Source organism: Gymnoscopelus braueri (genome assembly GCF_963280865.1).
Source record: "Gymnoscopelus braueri genome assembly, chromosome: 20".
Lineage (NCBI taxonomy): Eukaryota > Metazoa > Chordata > Actinopteri > Myctophiformes > Myctophidae > Gymnoscopelus > Gymnoscopelus braueri.
This window is the reverse complement of record NC_137622.1, coordinates 20,504,797-20,524,873: the sequence shown is the minus strand read 5'-3', so window position 1 is coordinate 20,524,873 and position 20,077 is coordinate 20,504,797. Positions and strand designations below refer to the sequence as shown.

The following is a 20,077-nucleotide window of genomic DNA, read 5'->3' as shown; positions in this document are numbered from 1 at the left end:
TGTGCAGCCAATGAGACCATGCAGTTAGCCTCCAATAAATTTAAATATATCGAGTCTGTCTGTGTGTATTAATGTCATTCTGTCTGCAATGACTCAATATCATCATCAAATCACGACACAAAGCCATGAAACTTCATATCGTCACTGGCTGGTATAAAACCTTGTATGTTCGAAACTATTACTTTTAGGAAATGGAAAGAAAAACCTTTGTTCCAATGGATACAATGTAATTATTATTTAGTCACAAGTTCTTAATAATGTTAAGTTAATAATGTTTAAACCCACAGAGAGACTTAAGCACTTTCAAACAGGAGTCCCTTTAAAAAAAATATCCAATCTACAAGCTCACAACACATAGCATCGCGACAGTATAAGATAAAACGTGAATGCAGATACAATTCTTTTTTTTTGCATGACAGCAACAATATATTAGATCTCAGTAATGAACTACGTTACTACAGTATATGCTATGAATGAGACAATATGAAATGTGGTTTGTTTTTAAAAAGGTCTGTTAGAACTGCGGCAGTATCAAAAGCATTTTAGCTAAATCTGGCTCATTTTCAATGCCTGGCACTCTCATTTCAAAATGTTCTGTTCAGGATTAAAGAAATACACAGATTTTCAGGCACTTCAGCTCTGCAGTATGCAGTGGCACTGCTTTATGGTGATTCTGAAATAATGCTCCACTACGCATGCAATGAGCAAGTGAATTAACATGCAACATACACAAAGTTGGTGTATTCCTGTACACCGAAACAGCGTAGTCACTGCGATTACAATATGTCTCTGAATTTGTCATATCCGTTCTGAAATATACTGTCTATACAGTAGTAGCCACATGATTAGACAGATATATGTAACGTCAGGTGCACTATTATTGAAAATGGTTAAATACAACGTGTCGCATTGCGATGCGATGTGTTGTGAGCTTTTAGATTGTCTTTTTTTTTTTTTACATTCACCTAAGACATGCCTAAAATAGGGATGCCAGGGTTAAAGTGGTAATGGGCCGCCCCAAAGACAAAAAGAAAAAGTGTGACAGACATGTTTCCATACCCGTTTCCTGTTCCGGTTCATTTTGCCATAGCTTTGTTTGATTGTCTCAGCAGCCAATTTGAACCTGAAACAAATATGAATGATGTGTCTCTGGTTTAAATATTTTGTCGAGCCAATCAAGAAGCTATGAGAAAATGAAGCAGAACAGGAAATGGGTATGCCGCCTTCTGGAAACCTGGGACTACAGTTATCCACAGAGCCTATAACACAGTTAATTGTTTTAAGAATATTTACCCTATTTTCCTGTTTTGTTTTGTTTAATTAAAACTTAAAACCAACCTTAAAATTATCTGCTTCCCCGGCAGATATTCAGCTTGACATTTCAAATCAATCCACACTTTTAGCTACTAAAACTCAATGATAACATACCTTTGGATAAAACCAAATAAGACAACATTTACTGTGTTGGATAATCTATCTCAAGCTAGTTTTAAGTCTCAACAAGTTGATTTTCATACCGTATTGAAATTAATGAAAACCAATGGCTTGTAGACAGCTGGCTAAACATGCAATACTGTATGTTCATGCTGTCACTCCTTCCCTTATGTAAGGATTTAATGCAGTGGTCATGGACAAACAAAGAATGTCAGAAGGACAGAGGACAAACAAATAAAAAGTAGCCTACGGTTAGATAACTGCATTAGGCTCGGACATAAACACTTATATCAAATCAAAATACACATCCTTTAAAAACACACTTTCTTTAGGCTCAATATAAGGCTCAAAATGTTCGCTCACAAGGACATGTTTTGTAGGACTCTAACAAGCATCTTTCCGTCTTCACAAAGGCAAAAGCCAAAGAAACCCACAGAGACATGACACACACACACACACACACACTCTCTCTAACACACACGTTTCAAAGCAACAGGGGGGGGGGGGGATCATTGGTCCCCACAGACCCATGGAAGTGGATAACAAACACTGACACATTTCTTCTCTCACAGATACTCTATAGAGGCACTGGAATACCTTGGAGGTATGAAACCAACCAACCGACAACAAAAACACTTGCAGCAAAAGCACACTTGTGGCACTTGTGGTTCAAGCATGGAAACGATATCAATTAAATAAACAGGTCAAAGAATATAATAAAAATGGACACTGAAATCCTAATCTAACTCTGGGAGTGTAGAAAATGAACCCAAAATGATGGTCCATAAAATGAACACTGGATTTTACTGGGTACAATGTACGTACATTGTACGCCGTCTTTCAGGCATAAAGCCACTGTGATGCCAGTGCAATATTCCACTGTTGGGAACATAAAGAACGAGAATGTTTGCTCCTGCGCCAACAATGTTGAAAGGTGTGAGCTCAATCTCATGACATGTGAATAGCACTTCTAATTATTTTCCATGTGGCTTCTTGAATCTATTTATTTTTAGCTTTTCTTTGTTCATTTGTTAATTCATTATTTATCCGATAATTATTTTTCCCAGTAATTTGGTTCATATACTGAATTAAAAGCTTTTATAACCTCCTCATGTCATATTTGCGCTACCCGCCTTTTGTCTGCGTTAGCCCAATAGAGTGAATAATTTATGAATTGCCTTTTTTCTCATGAAAAGATAAACCATCAGGCATTCGGTTTCATCTCCAAGCTGTGTGAGCAAGCTGTGCAAAGAACCCGCTTTTCGGTCAGAAGTGCTCTGAGCAATCGGCCCCCTGCTGCAATTCTGGGTCTTCCAAGGCCCTCAGCTTTCAGTCACAGTCCACTCTGCTGGCTGCTTGGGCGAGCGGAGCATTGGCAAAGGCCTGTACTATAGTGATGAGAACCCTTGAAATATTCATTCTCAGCCTCTCTGGCAGACATGCCAGGTGCACTTATGTCAAACAACTACTAACCAATAACCAAGTTTTTGGTGAGTTAGTTTTTGGGCCAGTTTCATCATACATCTCAACTCCTTAACACACTCACCGCCAAAGGGGAGAATTCTCCCCTTTAAAAAAATATATATATTTTGTTTTTGAATTTCTAAAAGGTTTCTCTAATTTTTGAGTATACATTTTTTTCCGTTATTCACAACGAATTAATTAAATTAATAAAAAAATAAAAATAAGCCCATTCACTTCAATGTTAAAAAATAAACGGACAAATAATTAATTTTTTTCTATAAAAAAATGATTAAAAACCCTGGCAGTGGGTGAGTACATTATGAATAAACTCTGGCAGTCAATGTTTAAAGGTAGGGTAAGTGATATTTTGTCATTAAAATGAGTGTTAAATAGCTCTATATTCTGATAGTACTCATTGCTGTAGAGTGTTTGTTCAGTAACAGGGGTCTCCCCGTCCTCCAGCTCTGTAATAAACAGAAAATGCATTTTCAGCTCGGGATACCAATTTTATCCAGCAATCAGGACAGAGAACTCACCAAGGGCGTATCGTCATAGAGGCCAATGGGGCCATGGCCCGGTCTGGAAAACTCTGCTCCCCCAGGGGAAAAAAAACAAAAAATCAACATAACAACATTAGCACCCCCTCACCCTATTCTCTTGTAGCCAACCACAGAAATTCGCCTTTGTTTTTAAGTCGGGCTTATTTGCATTCGGCCGAATTGTTAATGGGTGGCCATTAAAAACCGGTTTCCCCGTCAAACCGGTTCTCTTGCCAGGTCGCGAGCGGGGCGGTGGGGGGGGGGGGTTTAGAATCTGGCCCGGTCCACGTTAGAACCCACCATACGCGCCTGGAACTCACACAGGATACAGGATAAAGAAGTAAAATTGGAAGTGACGGCATAAAGGAATGAGCAGACAAAATTGGAACTGGATCACTATCAAATTTAAGCTGATAAATGGGGACTCTCTCCTGATTGGTTGATTTTGCCAACCACCTGAAAATGTATTGTCTGTTTATGGAGACTGAGACAGGGAGACCCTTGGTGCTTTAAACTTTTAACAAAAAACTTTTAGTTTTAACCAAAAGATATCACATACCCGACCTTTAACCATTTAAAGTCATTCTGTGTAACTTTTTCAATTAAACAAGTTATTTTTTATATAATTTATTTTTGGGCTTTTTATGCCTTTATTGATAGTATAGTAGGTTTACAGGAAATGGGGAGAGATGGGGAGTGACGCACAGCAAATCGGGATCGGGACTCGAACCTGCGACACGCTGTCGGGCTACATTGAGCCTAGGTGCCAGGACTGCTACGCCAGCGGTCCGGGCCCCACATAATGTGTTTTTGACTTCTCAATTATTGTCTTCTTTTATTGCCCCGAAACTCGCGGCAAGATGACGTAGACACTGGAAATGTACAGTATTATATATTTATGTATTTTAGCGTTAATAAATACCGTTTCTAACGACATGTCGCATTCCAAAACATCCTCGGGGGCTAGGATCTTATAGCATTCGTTTTTCAGCGGTAGTTCCATATCGACAAACGCTGTAATGAGAACAGAGCTACAAGTGGTGTTGTAAAACAGACTACTAAAATGAATGTTACGCAAATACACCCTATATATTTTCAGTTGACCGGGGTTCCCAGGGGTCTATACTTGAGCGCCCCCCTTTTTTTTCTCTACACCAAAATTCTTTGCAGAAAATAGCCTCTCTACAAGCTCACATCGTGTTGTGAGCTTGCAGATCGGCTATTTTCACTGAATACTTGCATATTATCAAATGGCCAGAAAAGGTACGCTAGGGTTAATGTGGTCAAATGTACTGTATAAGCTTTGCACTTCAATGATACAAACATGTCGACTCTCTGAATAATATGCCTTTCTTTTATAAACCGGTATATATATAATATATATATACCGATTTGGCTTAATTCAAAACTGAGTTGACCTTTGCCTATAAACAGAGCATAAAATCCCTTTTTTTCCACGGCAAGAAAAAAAAAATAGAACCTAACAACCTGACATCAAACACACCATGCATTTATTGCGGATAAATATACCGCAGTTTGATCCTCTCAGATTTGAGAAGTAGAAAGTGAACTGAACTCAAATGTCCTTGCATAGAATATAGAGCTAAGAGGGAAGCGTCTGGTTTACTAAATAAAAACTTCACAATGAACTTTCTCTGGGAGGTGCCTGGGAAAACAAAGATTTTGGAGGAGCTATTGGAAACTCAAACTATTAAACACATTTTAATGGAAAAGAAAAAGAAATAACAGCATCATGGTGCCCTTGCGCAAGGTAATTACAGTACATATCCAAACTAGAATAGGACTCTCCTCGGAGTGCAGGTCTTTAGGCTGCGTGGCCTACCCAGGGCTGTCAGTAGTGGGTTGCAGCCAACAGGACACGACGAAGCTGCGGGGGGAAATAGCATTTCTATGAGATATGGTTCAACTTTGCACATTTGTGATGCCCTGTATGGACAGAAGTAAAAGCACCTTTGGAGGTGCACTCTAATAGAGCCCCCTCAACAAGCTATTCCAATTTGGAGTTGATTGGATGTTGCGTTCATGATATATGGCATTTTTGTAAGAAATAGGCCCTGCCCACAAATGTTCGAAGACAGTATGGACTATCCAAACCATGTTTGATGATCATTGTCGCATTACTCACAAGACTATTTGTACCTAATTTGGTGAAAATAATCACTTTTCTGCAACAAACAGACATTTGTAGCATTTGTGGTAACTCCTATGGGCTATGTGAAATTGCTTTTGAAAGCATAATCTTCACCTCCCGGCCTGGCGAAGACATTAGCCAGCACTGACTGTGTTGTGGTTCATGGTGTATTACCAGACATCAGGCATGGATGTGTGTGAAAGAAAATAGGGGTGCAAGACAATTAAATCTTCAAATTCTGCCAGTGGCAATACAAGCATTCTCTGGTCTTACTACCAAAATGTATAAAGACATCTCCATCTCGACTCGACTGCTCCTAAACCTTGGTAAAGTGTGAAAGCCTTCTGTAAGAAAATCACGATGCCATATCCATCAATCTGAAAGTTCCACTTTCAGTGACCTACAGTCGGAACACTGTATACTTTAACTGATGTTCTGACATCAGTAACCTGTTCCATCCACGAATGACAGGACCAACAGGATAAGTGGATAAATAGCCTAGCTCCTATAAATAGAAATGTCATTTCCTAAGCTCTGATAATGAAGGCCCGAACATCAGCGTGCAAGATGAATGCCACTTTGCAACACCTGATAGATGGCAATTACGAAATGGTAATTGCGTGCAATGGGTGTACTCTGTCGATACACTCGCAAATTGGCCTATGTGATGAGAAGATGTGAGAAGACAAATACAGAGCTTTTATACTCACTGGTTGGGTGGGGGCCATGAGAGGATTCAGATTCAGATCCAAAACATATTTGAGGTAAAAAAAATACAAAAATAAAAAAGTTCTTTGTGACATGAGCAGAAAGCCATCATTACTGAGACAAGAAAAAATGTAATGTGTATTATCATCCTAGAATAGATTATACTTGATTATCCTACAGTACTGCATTCAATGAAGTTAATGATATCTCTATCTTAAACTATATTATATCTATCTTCTATCTAAGAAAACAGCATCAATCAAAAACCACCAATTCAGTTTCAAAAACGTTTTTAATATATCTATAAGCTCACAACGCATCACAATGTGACACATTGTGAGTTTGTAGATCGACTATTTTTGGAAACATTTCGTGCTGTGGCTTTTTAGGAGCCACGGCGCGATTTGCAGCTTATAATCAACACATTTCTTGTGCACAATTCCCAAGGCTAACTTAGTACCTCCAGTCCTCAACACACAACAAATTCACATTTTATACACTTTCTGAAATATTTCACTTAAATTTTATGATGGAAGTCAATGGGATTTGGGTCCAGCTGCGTAGCCGCCCGAATTTCTAGTAATATACAACTGACATCACAGGCTGGACACATGAAGCCACGTCGTTCCTAAGTGCATTCCGAGATCCACATGATTCGAATTTTTGAATTCGGCTTAAGTGGTTAAAGCCATTTCTCAGGTGCTTGTGGCCCTACTCCTGTGATTCCTTACAAATATTGGTGTTGGTCCAGATGTTGTCATTTTAAGTGCCAAGCAGGCAACATGCAGCCAAGGCTAAATCTGTTTCAGCAACGGCCTGATAATTTGCCGTACACTAAAATGGGTTTGACAAAGTGCTGACAGTCTAACATCATTGTTATTTTTGCCTAATTTTTGGAGAACTGGGAAATCAAAAAGGATTATAGAAATGATAATGATTTCATATAGAATATATTTAAAAAGAATCCCCTATTCTCCTCACCCACATGGGGGAACTAATAGACAAAGGGCTTGACAGCTGGCTAGTTTACGATCTGCGCCAAATAGTCTCAACCCAAAAAATAACTTGCAAGCAACAGCAACCTTGCTTGAGTCTTATCCTTCGGAGAGTCCAATTCTGAATGTACTTGATACATCTACACAGCCTATGTTGAATGTAATCCTTTCATTGTACTCTGGAGTGAAGTTAACCATTAGTATTGACTAGAAAATCAGTGTATCTCCACCACTAATCTTAAACTAAACCATTAAGGAGGAAATAGCAGGAATGACCACACATCAGCACAAAGGAGAAGTCTCGTCTTTCTCTTTCCCATTGCTAGTTTGTCAAGCTACCAAAAGACCATCACCTGGACAGCAAGCAGAGCAGCTCAAGCAAAGAAAAGCGAACACATTGGAACGCAGCACTTGCGTTGATGAGCGCAGTTTTGATAGGCAAAGTGCTGATGATCAAGCTGACTCCTTTTCTCTTTTACTCCCCTTATTCGCTCCATCTCTCCATCACCCACATTGGCCCAATCAGGCTAATGAGGCTCGCACTTCCTCTATTCCTCCATCCATCCCTCCCTCAACGCTAAAGTGGCGATTGATCGGAGGGGTGGGAAAAGCTTTTAACGAGGGAGGGGTGGGAGAGAAATAATTAGCACGAATGAGCTTTTCTGCAAACTCGTTCATTTGTGGGTTGGTTTTTTTTTCTGTTTATTTACAGATGCGGACATCATTAGGGATTGACTCTCTGAGTATGTTAACTTCTCAATGTCAGGGTGTAAATCAATCTGGAGCTGTAAATTGAGGGCTGTTTGTCTAATGTCATTGGCTTTTTTGATGGGGCACAGCATTGCAATTTGTAGACAGAAGGGAGAGATGGAAGGAACAGATGAAGGGTGGTGGTAGGGGGGCTGGGTAAGTACAAAGTGAAGTGGCATAAAGCATCTAACATTTTCCTTCAATTTATCTCTCAAATTGAGGGGAAAAGCAGACACCCCAAAAAGTCTCATGAGAACTGGAATCGTTGAACCTTGAAGGGCTCGAAAAATGTTCGGCACACAGGGAACATCCAATCGCTACCCAGATGACCAGTAAAGTGGTCTCACTCTGACGGCCGGACGGTAATTAACTCGGACAGATCTGGACTGAAAGAGTGGAGCGACGGCAGTGCCTGAAATGAATGCACGTTGCAGAGTCACAGAGCCACCGCTGCTGCCTGCAAACCTCGCCTGTGGCAAAGACATAGATATGCAGAGGGGAACAGGAAAGGTCAAAGCATGAAAGAAGCAGTGCAATAATGAAAACATGTGAGTATCGTGTCTAGATTTATAAGTAGAGCCCGGCCAATGGCAGATTTTTGGGTCTGGAGCCGATCCCGATTTTGGAGATTCCTAAACCACGGAATACAGATGTTTTGCACGAAATTTCGTAAAAAGGAAAAAAATTAAGTAAAGAAATCTTGAAATTAATTTGAAAAACTTTGATTTGATTTAAGTTTCTGTTTGAGAACATTTAACTTGAGCAAACTAATAAATACAAATAAGAGCAAATAACTTTTAGCTAGATACTTTTATATATACTGTATATTAAACTTAAATATATGAAAATAACATTTTACTTTAATTATTACAATGAACAAGCAAACAAGAAAATCTAGAATACACACATCAACTGCACTATTTAATTTAACCACTCTCTCTTTCTCGCCTATTAAAACATTTTAAATAAAAACCAGCCACAGCTGCAAACGCCAGAGAAACTAGAGGGCAAAAGGGGCTTACATTGACTGCTGAACATTAATGGAGATGGCAGGCAGAAACACAGTCTAGCAGCTACAAACTGAAGTTGAGGTGAAGAGCCCGCTGCCTTGTGCCTTTAAGAGTCTCTGCTGATCCGAGTCCTTAAATACACAAAATAGGCCCGTGGTCTTTCATTTTGTAATACTATGGCAAATGACCCTTCTTTTCGGGGAGTAAGAGATTAATTTCCTATTCATTTCGTATGTCATTTTTTATCAGCAACGTTTTGAGAGAAAATCTTAATTGCTAATACCTAGAGAAATCTTAGTAGCCTGAATATTAGCTCTATTTGACAGCAAAATTACCGTACAGGGAGTATTATAATTGCATGATGCATATTTCCATAGAAACTCACTGCTATACCTACAGGGAGAGTCAATCTTGATTTTTAATTTGAAAATGAGAGTTTATAGACCGTTTGTGTGTGTGTGTGTGTGTGTGTGTGTGTGTGTGTGTGTGTGTGTGTGTGTGTGTGTGTGTGTCATGTCCATAATACAGAGGAGAGTCCTTTAGTCTTTTATCGAGTCATTTTATTTCCCCAGATCCAACTGTATAGTAGTTGTGGGAACAACTGAAATTGTAAAAATGTCCTTGAATGCTCTTGTTGGTGAGAGCTGGATATACAAAAAAGAAAAAAAAAAGAGTACAGCACCTGGCAGTGCTGCAACACATTTTTGACATCTACTACAGTATATCCACTAGATTCCTAGACTATAGACACCTTTACTATATGTTGAAAACTTTCCACTTCAGGACTGTGTTTTCCACTTTGTAGAGAGGTAGGTCAGAACAGAGATAACTTTCCGACAGCTCATCATCTTTACATGAACTGAAGCAGCACAAGGCCTGCCAATTTGCCTTTGTAAGTGCTGTGTGTATAAAGACAGTCTGACAGGCATGTTGTGAAAGTGTGTCTATCAGCCCTATTTTATGGAGCACAATGTCACTGCAGAAGGGATATTGCTATAGAAACTGAGAGCTGAGGGAACAAGTACAGTTACTAGGGTAAGAATAAACAGTGCAGTTTCACGCGGGCTCCGTGCTCATCTCTGCACTAGAGCACAACAACAATCCATTTGTTTTGCAAAAAGGCAATTAAATGTTTGACTAAACTCAGAACACTATGAATAAAATTACAAATCTGAAGATTATGAATATCTATGAATTTGCGTCTGAATTTGTATAGCATTAATTATGGACCTCTAATAAAACTCAGGCAATGGTGTGTTAAAAACTAGAAGATTATAGTCAGATTACACTATCACTGTGAATAAAAAAGAAAACAATACATAAAATAAAACATATTTTGGTGGTTTCCTATCTCTATTAACCACAATATTAGTCTGTGATGGCAAACGTGGCGCGTCATCTTGCATCATGAGGCTATCCTTAAGAGGAGCTGTCAACAGCTGTAGGAGAGATGTCTAGTAACTACAGCACAGAGAGAGAGAGAGGGAGAGAAATGGGGCCTGTGGGACAGGACTGAGTAGCCTGAACATAGAGCCTTGTTCCCAGCTTGCCATTACCTCCCAAGACCCCTGTTAGAACTAGCGAAGCTGATTTGAACATGACTAGACTCGTGGAAATAAGGCTGTACTGATGCAATGAAGAAAGTGGCAGATGTTTTAGGTTGGATAAGGAACTACAAAAGATAACCCGATGAAGGGCTAACAGACCGAAAAGTTGTTTCCCATTAAAATCTTTTTAATTGCATTTGAAGACAGTGTGCGGGAGTTTTTTCTTTTTCAGGATAAGGAACTACAGAACTACCAATACACATGCCTTATAAAGTAACTGGACCGGGCACCAGCCTATTCGGGAAAGATGCAAGTCGGGAATAATGAAAGTTGGAAATGCATGCCCCACCCGGTTATGTAATAGCCGCTGTACCCAGATTGCCTGTTGTCTGTCTGTGTCCCTTTTAAGGCCATAAATGGAGGTTCCTTTATATGTCAGTCTGTGTCCCTTTATGCCCATATAAGGAGTTCCGTGTCAGGCATGCCCAAATATGTCCAGGCCAGTCTATATGACGCCAGTGCTATGATGTCATATTAAGGATATCAGGGTACTTGTTACCCACTCATTTTCTTTTCTGTTTTGAGATACTTTGTTTATTTGCTTCAGTAATGACTATATGACCTGTGAGTATGTCAAAAAGAAACTAAATTCAATAAACAGAACGTTAAAAAAAATATATGTATATATATATATATATATATATATATATATATATATATATATATATATATATATCAGGGTACTGAGGGAAAATATCACTTCAACAGGCCCAAGGCATTATAGACAGACAAACCCTTAGGAATCACTACCTGTACAGCCTCAGTGTCTAACATTGGCAATCACCAGCTTAAGTAGCTAAGATCTGTGTAGATAATGGCATTCAAAGAAGGATTTGAAACAAAAAACACCACTTACTCCTTTGCCAAGTGTTTGAAAATCCCTATGGGCATGTGTAAGCACTCAACTGAGATACTAGTACTACTGTATATATCCCCAGTGGCCAAGTTCAGATTAGGTAAAACGACGCCCAGGTGACAGCTCAGAAATCATTTTGGCAACCTTGAAGCAAATTGGAACAACGATTCGGTCTGGAAATCTCCATACGCACACTAAACATAATGGTTCTAGTGCATAACTAAATCGGGGATGCCTGACAGCCTGATTCTGGTGCTTAGCGTTCCACTAAGCCCTGTTGACAAACCCAGCTAAGAATCAGGGACGCCTTGCAGAAGCAGAGCGTTTGCTGTGCTACTATGAGGCTCTAATTATAGGACTCTTCTACCTGTGGAGCTGAGAGTCAGTCTGTATGAGCCTCATAAGATCACTGTACCAAACGGCATAACTAGGGCCATCCATTTGTCCCTCTCTCCATTTCTGTCCACCTGTCCATCGACACATACTCGCTCCTTCCAGCTGTTTCACTGGACATACAATTTACAATTAAGTCGTTTAAAAGGCATTCTTATTCAGAGAGACAACGTACATTATAAGAGTCATGAACCCCATTTCAAAATAATGTTGCACAAACATGGCACAACAGTGTTATGAAACATTCTGTGAGTTTTGTAATGATTCGACAAACAATTTTAAATGTATAGTCTGTCTTGTGTTATGTTATGTCCATTTGTTGCATTTGTAGGTCCCCTACTAGTCAATGTGATTGAAACTTTCAGGGTATATTTCAGGTACTTACAGTACATAGACATATCCTGCAAGTTTATGATAATTGGCCCAATGGATGTTGATCTTGGTCTATTTATGTGCTGACTGAGCCACGTCCCGTTTAAGTTCAGATCAATATCTTTAATACTAAATAAGAAAAGCTGTGTGTCGGTTTTGATAAGCTTAGTCCGATAAAGAACATTTTAGTAGCAACCTGACCGGTAGGTCCGGTTGCAGGTTTGTCGAGAACAGTTGCACACAAACCTCTGCTCCCAATAAAGAGCGTGAGGGACACTTTTTTTGGTGGGTTCCCAGCATTAGTCTGCAGTCCCTCCTGACTGACAGAGGCCCAGAGGGAGGTCATTCCACAGCTTGGTAGCCAGGAGGAAGAAGATTCTACGTTGCCTGGAGCGTTGGCCAAGTTGTCATAGGGTGGGGAGGGACAGGCGTCCTGTGTTTGCTGCTGATTGTAGTACAAAGGAAGGGGAGCAGGGCTGGATCATATCCTGCATACCGATGTCAATGTGTCTGCCTGTCCACCCTTTCCATCCCTGTCATCCTATTGCCCTCTTCACTCCATCCTCTCATAGAGTGGATACACTCTGTCTGTCAACCTGCTTGAGAATGTGCCGCGCTGCCACTTTCTCCACCCCTCACTCTGTCAATCTCTTCCCCCGCAGGCCATCTATCAATGCATCAATTATCAATACTTTCATTTCAGTTTGTTTATCTGAGGGAGTTAAAGTGTATCAGCCCCTACCAGCCTCTCTCTCCCTAAGCAGACAGTCCTGTCTGTCACCTACAGGCCAGGAAACTATTGGCTCTAATCTTGTATCTCTCACCCGTTGCCACAGTGAGTTAGTTTTCCGCCGGCAACCGACAGCTTTATCTCTGACCTGCAGAGGAATACCTGGGAGACCATATCACACACGCGCGGTCGCGCGCACACACACACACACACACACACACACACACACACACACACACACACACACACAGGCAGGCACGCACGCACGCACACACGCAGGCACGCACACACAACATACAGGCACCTGTAATCTCACTCTCCTAGTTAAGAATGTATGCAATCGTGCGCACACACACAGCACACACACACACTCACACACACACACACACACACACACAGTATATACAAGCAGGTGAAGCTCTGGCCAGGTGTATACGTGCAGACTGTTACAGACACATATTGTCGCTGCCATACGTCCAAAAGGTTCCTTTTTTTAATTTATTTTAAAAACGCTTCGCGTCGCGAGGCATTGTGAGCTTGTAGATCTGCTATTTTCACTACTTTTGTGTGACACTCTTGTATGATGAAGTAGGGAATTCATTTACGAAAAAACGAGGTACGAGGTTTCCACCCGACAACGACAATAAGTAACCTTACCTTATCCATGCTTGCACAGAAATATAGAACACAGGCCACACCTCACACTTAGTCACAAGCCCACACACACACTCCCTGGCAGCTCCGGCGTGCTTTGAAGAGTAGCACAGGGTATAAGACTGAGTCAGTAAATGAATGTTCTTCATCACTCGACGGCATACTGCTTAATTTTAGGGAACATTTTTTATAGTCTGGCCTAAAAGATTTATCAGCGGGCTTTGCTACCGCACACACACACACCCTTCTCCAGCAAAAGCATATTTCCTAAGAAATAACTAAGCAATCTTAAAATGCTTTAAATTCAATTTAAATTCCAAAAGGCGAGTGAAAGGTAGCTAAAATAACTGGCATTTAATGTCAAACAAGATTAACATAACGACAGCTGAAAGTAAGAACGGGTAAAAACCTGCGAGTGAAAACGGAGCTCTGTAATGCTTGGAAAATTTACATTTAATCAATCTGAAAAGAAAGAAAAAAAGGTTTAAATGTGAAGTTAGTTGCATGGGAGTTCGAAGCCACGCGCACAAGCACACACGCACGCACCAAAAACTCATCACTCCAATGACATTTCATTGCGCAATCCATCTTAATCAACTAGCCTATCAGAGACAATATATCCTCCCCTCCATCTTTCTCTCACGCATTCTCCTTCTCTGAACGTAGTGATGGAGGGGTGTAAAGAGGAGGATGTTTCAGCCCGCTGTCCGCCCCATGCCCCCCCCCCCTTCTTGCGAGGACGGCTCTTAAGTGCTTGTGGGTTTTTATGTTTGTAGTGTTTTATAGAAGCCAGAAGGAGCCAAGGGCTGTAAAAGTGTGTATGGGGATGGGACGGAGAGGGGTGGGGCAGGGGGAGGGGTGCGGGCGTAGGGGGGGTTACTGAGGAGAGGAGGAGGGGAAGAGTTACAGTAAATCCGATCTTTATTGAGAACGACACAGAACAACAAACTGGGCCCGCCCACTCGAACCTCCTACCTCCCAACTCGCCCTTCCCACCTGATCGATCAGGGCAGACACGGGGAGAGAGAGGCAGGGAAGGAGAGAGAGAGAGATGAGAGTGTGAGAGAAAGGGAGGAAGCAAGAAAGAAAGAAAGAACAGATGGGAATGAGTGTTCACACCTGTTCGTTTGCACCAGCTCTTACACTTCTTGACTCAGTCTCAGAACATTTAAGTATGAAGGCCCCAGCCTCTTCCCTCTTTAGTTCTCTCTCATGCTCTTTCTCTCGTCTCTCTCTCCACACGCACTCACACATTATTTTTGAAATACAACAGTGTGTCTCCTTCATCCAAGTTTTGTGGATTTGAGATCAGAGAAACTTTTCTCATTGTTGGAAGGCGAAGCGATCACTCGTTCCACAAAAGATCTACAAAATACATCCACAGCACATCTCTCTCACTCAGGCTGTGCGTGTGCGCGTGTGCGTGCGTGTTTTGATGTTTATTTGTAGTTGTTTTGTTGTAAATTGTGTGTCTGTAATGTTTAGTACTCAATTCCTCAACACCAACCAGGCCAGGAGGCCCCCTCCCTATTTGCCCACCAGTCTGGCAGTATACCGTATAATTGGCCACAGTTGGCTTGAATTGAATGTTTGTGGCCTTGGGGTCTAAATGATGCCTCAAGGCCTTTCAGAGCAGTCAGGGTAAAAGAAGAATCTGCAATACTCCCTGACACATTTATATATATTTAAGAGGCGGAAAAAGTATCACTTTATCAGCCATCTTGCGGCTGCCGCGTGACACCAATGCTATGCCGTTAGATCTACTAGCCACAGATTAGTGTTTGATTCAGGCAACTGAGGAATTGTCTCATCGCCTGCTGCTGTGGTTTCCTCTCGGCTTGTTTACCTGTCTTTTTCTTGATGGCATACCTCAGCCTGAAATCACTCAAGAGCCTCTCAGTCAATCAAGCCAAAAGGTCAGCCAGTCAGTCAACTCAATGACCACAGACACATTCAATCAATCAGCAAGAGACAGACAGACAAACGGGTCTCACTCTGTTGCCCAGCCCCAAACCCCTAGCGGGTGCCCTGTACCTGCTTGTTGCCATGGCAATATGGCGAGGGGGGTAGTCTCAGGATGTTCCCTCCTCCTCTCTTCCTCTCCTTTTCACCTACTCTCTCCTCTGCTCCTTTAACTCTCCCCTTTGATTCCATTTTTCGTTCTGACGGGCCCTGCCTTTCTCTCTCCCTCTCAATCACGTTTCCTCTGTTGTCTTTGTGCTTCACTCTGTCTCACCTTGTCTCGTCCTCTTTCCTAAATGACACTTTACGGGCTGTTTCCTCTTGTTAATTTGGTGCCACTTTGCATAGTGGGACTCTATAAAAATCCTTGTAAAATACAAAACACCACTTAAAAATCACCTGTGCAGACATATGCCCACAAAGACAAACAAAAACACTTACCTATACACACACACACTGACAGACTCATAATCATTAAGTACATAAATGCGAGACGCATATGCATACAAATAAAACAGCCTCCATATTTCACACAGAACACTAAATTCCCAATGCGCGTCCTAGAAATGAGTGTCTGTATCAACTTTCACTCACTGACTGGTTCCACAACTTACACCTGCCAGCAGTCAGCTGCCAGTAAAAGCCATCATTTCTGTGCTAAAGCCTCATCATCAAGCATCATTCCTGCATGCTGGCCTGTCTTCCTCCCTTGATGCAGGCTCTGTGCCAAGGCACCGATTACATCTCCCTAAATGCCCACGGTAAATGGTTCACAGTGAATACAGTGTCATTTGTCGCCATCTAGTGGTCAAATGTTCAGAGGGTGAGAATGCACATAGCGTGCAGGGAACATTTTATGCAATTAAAGTACCTGGCCTTCAGCAAAAAAAAATAAAAGTATGACTCAGACAAAGTTCTGAGCTGTATGGACTGTGGTTCTGTTGGGTTTGGTTCCTGTTGATCTGTTACCTGAGAATGTCAGAAGGTTCATCGTTGGTAAGGTCAGAGTTTTGGCTGGGAGCCCCGCTTTGAGTGTCACTATGCAGTTACTCCCGTACACACAAACAGACAAATGCACATGTGCACGCACATGGATTTGGGGGGGGGCTTGGGGCTTGTCTCAGTATTTTTCCACACTTTTTCAACTGGTCGATGTCACAGCCATTATGCCAGAATCAGCTTAGTAAACAGAAAGCAAACGCAGATCCATTTGGATTGTGATGTTAACTGCCAAAGGCAGGAATACGATCCAGACACAGCTGACTAGGTGCATTGATGGAGGCTTACATTCAACTCAGTAATTTCAGAGTGACTTCTCTACCACACACACACACACACACCACACACCTGCATTGACGATGGCATCTATCTCCAGCTTAGTAATGTCACCGCTGAAGAGGGAAATTGCCTGGTCCAGCTTCTCATTCCTGGGGTAGTGAGGCTCTTCACTGCCATCTGATAATGACACACACGCGCACACACACACGCACACACACGCACACGCACACACACACACACACACACACACTTAACTGTCTACAATCCAATAAATTGAACCACTTAATGGATTGAAGACTTCAGATAGAAAACATAGGCCAGAGATTCTAACGCTCCAATACTTTCTTGAATCCACTCTGATACCAGACGACCACATCAACTTTAAAAGCTTTCGACATGCGCTCTGAGCGTAACAGACCTACATTAGCCTGGAAACCAGACGAATCTGCCAGTGCAAAAGCAAAAAGCCCTCAGCAGATTAGGTCTGGCACCCGCTCAGTTGTGATTGGATTTCGCAGCCCCTGAAGTTGAGGGGCAACACAACTTGTAAATGCAGGACAGGTTCCACACAGAGATTCCAGACTAATATCTATGCAGTGATATAAGTCTAGCCATGCCAGGCCAGACTAATATCTACGCAGTGATATTAGTCTGGCCATGCCAAGCTAGACCTACATGGTGAACTTCAACCTGAGTGCCTGGCTGCCTGCTTTAAGTTTTACCGAAACATCTAAACTATTTAATTCTTGTAGCAGTTGCTTTTATGACTCCAATTTGATACCTGATGAACACATCACACCTCAAAAGTTGGAAAAAGTTGAATAACCTGCATAACTATAGCAGATAGTGCATGTCAGTGGGATGTACACTTGTATGTCAAGGATGCCCAAATTAATGTTTTTCTCCGCTGACCCCCACCTGAAATTCTTTTTCAAATATATTCCAAATATTTCACTTTTTCTTTTCAAGATCTTTTTGAAAATAGCAGATCTACAAGCTACAAGCTCGGAGCTTGTAGATCAGCTATTTTTAAATAGACATTTTAGTTAGCCTAGTTGCTTCTTTTGGGCTTGTTTTCATCGACCCATGGCTGCTTATTTCTCTCACCAACTCTGGCAACAGTGATCTGGATACAAACCTACAGTCTATGATACAAACAGAGAATCTGACCTGAGGTGGATGACGTCACCACAGGGACGCTGTCCAGTGGCACATAGTCAGGAGTCCTGTAGTATGGACGCCTCTTCTCCAGAGACAAGGACAGCAGGACGTCTGACAGGGATGGTGGTTGGATTAGAATAGTCCAAGTAATTTAACAGTAATACATATTATTATATTTACCAGTATACTCTGATGTGTAATGCTAAATATAAATCATTGTATTTAATTATTTACAAAAAAGGCAGTTGGTGGAGTAGCCATGGATCACACGACGGTTGTCTGTCACGACCGTGTCATGGATGAACTTCAACCTGGTGTTTGCATTTTCATCCATCTACATAAACGTTCAGATTTCAATATAAAGTACTTACCCCATAGCCACGGATGTTACATTTATGTACGGGCTTTCAGAAGTACCCGTATCTTCCGTATTGTTCAATAAAAAGCATTTTAATCCGACCAGTGGCCATTTTATCATAGTTATAATGTATCCAAGTGCAGTACACCTCCCAACCGACAGGGTCACGTGGGTGAAAGCATAAGGAGCGAATGGAGAAAATGGCCACCGATCGGATTAAAATGATTTTTATTGAACAATACGGAAGATATGGGTACTTCTGATTGCCCGTACATACTTGTAACATCCGTGGCCATGGGGTAAGCACTTTATATTTGAAATATGAACGTTTATGTAGATGTACGGGCTGTAAATGGAGAAAGTGAAAACACCAGATTGAAGTTCATCCATGACTGACAGTCATGTTTCAGGGCTATTGGTGGAGGAAATATAGCATACTAATTTACATTAAATAGCAAATTAATTTAATGTGTTTGTTAACACGTTGTTATTGTTAGATTATCAGTAAGAAAGTAGATCCCAGGTTTATGATAGCAGTGTGGATTTATTTCCCGTACTTTAACGCACTTATGGGCTACGGGTATGTGTGCAAAAAAATATGTATTTAAAACTATCCAACCGCGGCCTGGGGAAGAATTGTCTCACCCTTGGTCTCCTTCCAGTCTCCTTCAGCAGAGTTCAGATTCACCGGCCCTGCGGCCATGGTGGCCTGGGCACTGCTGTGGACAGATACAGCCGCGGCTGTAGTCACACCAAGCACGCCGATGGCAATGCGACACAACAAGCCTGTGTTCCCTCTGGGTGAGGACACTGAGGAACCGGCGGCCGCTTGGATCGACTTCCAAAGTGTCGCTGCAGTTGAAAACTTCCCCAATCGATTAATTGTGGTGTTCTTCTGTCCGGGGAGAAGAACACTTGCCTTGTTGCACTTTGATGGTAAATTCTTCCCCAGCCCAACAACCACCGAGTGCAAGGGGCGAGTTGGCAGCAGGGGACTCAAAGTGTTTTTGAATTTGACACCAACTCTCTGAAAGTCAACACGGGACAGAGGACCAGTGCATGACAGCACTCTGATGTGTGGAAAAAGAGCTAATATTTGAAATGCCATGCTGTGACACCGCTGGGCAACTAATATGTTCTAAGTTCAGCTCTGAGAATATGTAATTCCTAAATTTAGTTTCGCTTTTGTTTCCGAGAGAAACGCTACTGTTTACAGTTGTGGAGACACAATTATTAAGCATGTGCCATTTTTATTTTGAAGTGACGTATAGAGAGAATATACCACCACACTTACGAAGGAGGTAGATTGTTTTTTATTGCATATTAGGATATATATATATAGCGACGTGTTGTGAAACATGTGACAACTGTTGCATGAAATAAATAACTTGTACATGCGAACAGTGGCCGATGGTACAGTGGAATGTACTCTCTCACTTCTCAACACCCATATCAAAAATACACCCCCCACGAAATATGATGTGTCCTGCCTCCTTCTCCAAAGATGCATGACTGCCCCCTATTGGAGGATGAACGCGTGTCTTTTTCACCATCAGGACGTGTATGCCATTATATATGTCCAATATAAAATATTGTGAACAGGAATAAGTTCTATCTCTCACTCTCATAAGCCATAAATCACAAAACCTGACAT

General features: G+C 41.5%; 1 protein-coding gene across 3 annotated transcripts in view; it reads right to left on the bottom strand.

Annotated features, from left to right (window-relative positions):
• Positions 1 to 19,683, bottom strand: part of macrod1 (mono-ADP ribosylhydrolase 1) — a 122,190-nt gene extending 102,507 nt beyond the window's left edge. For all 3 annotated transcript variants that reach the window (XM_080416959.1, XM_080416960.1, XM_080416958.1), the window contains exons 1-3: positions 19,069 to 19,683; positions 18,075 to 18,176; positions 16,974 to 17,081 (exon numbers count right to left, since the gene is read on the bottom strand). In XM_080416959.1, coding sequence (XP_080273085.1) covers positions 16,974 to 17,081; positions 18,075 to 18,176; positions 19,069 to 19,531 — 673 coding nt within the window. In that variant the 5' untranslated portion in view covers positions 19,532 to 19,683. The remainder of the gene's footprint in view (positions 1 to 16,973; positions 17,082 to 18,074; positions 18,177 to 19,068) is intronic.
• Positions 19,684 to 20,077: the final 394 nt, after the last annotated feature.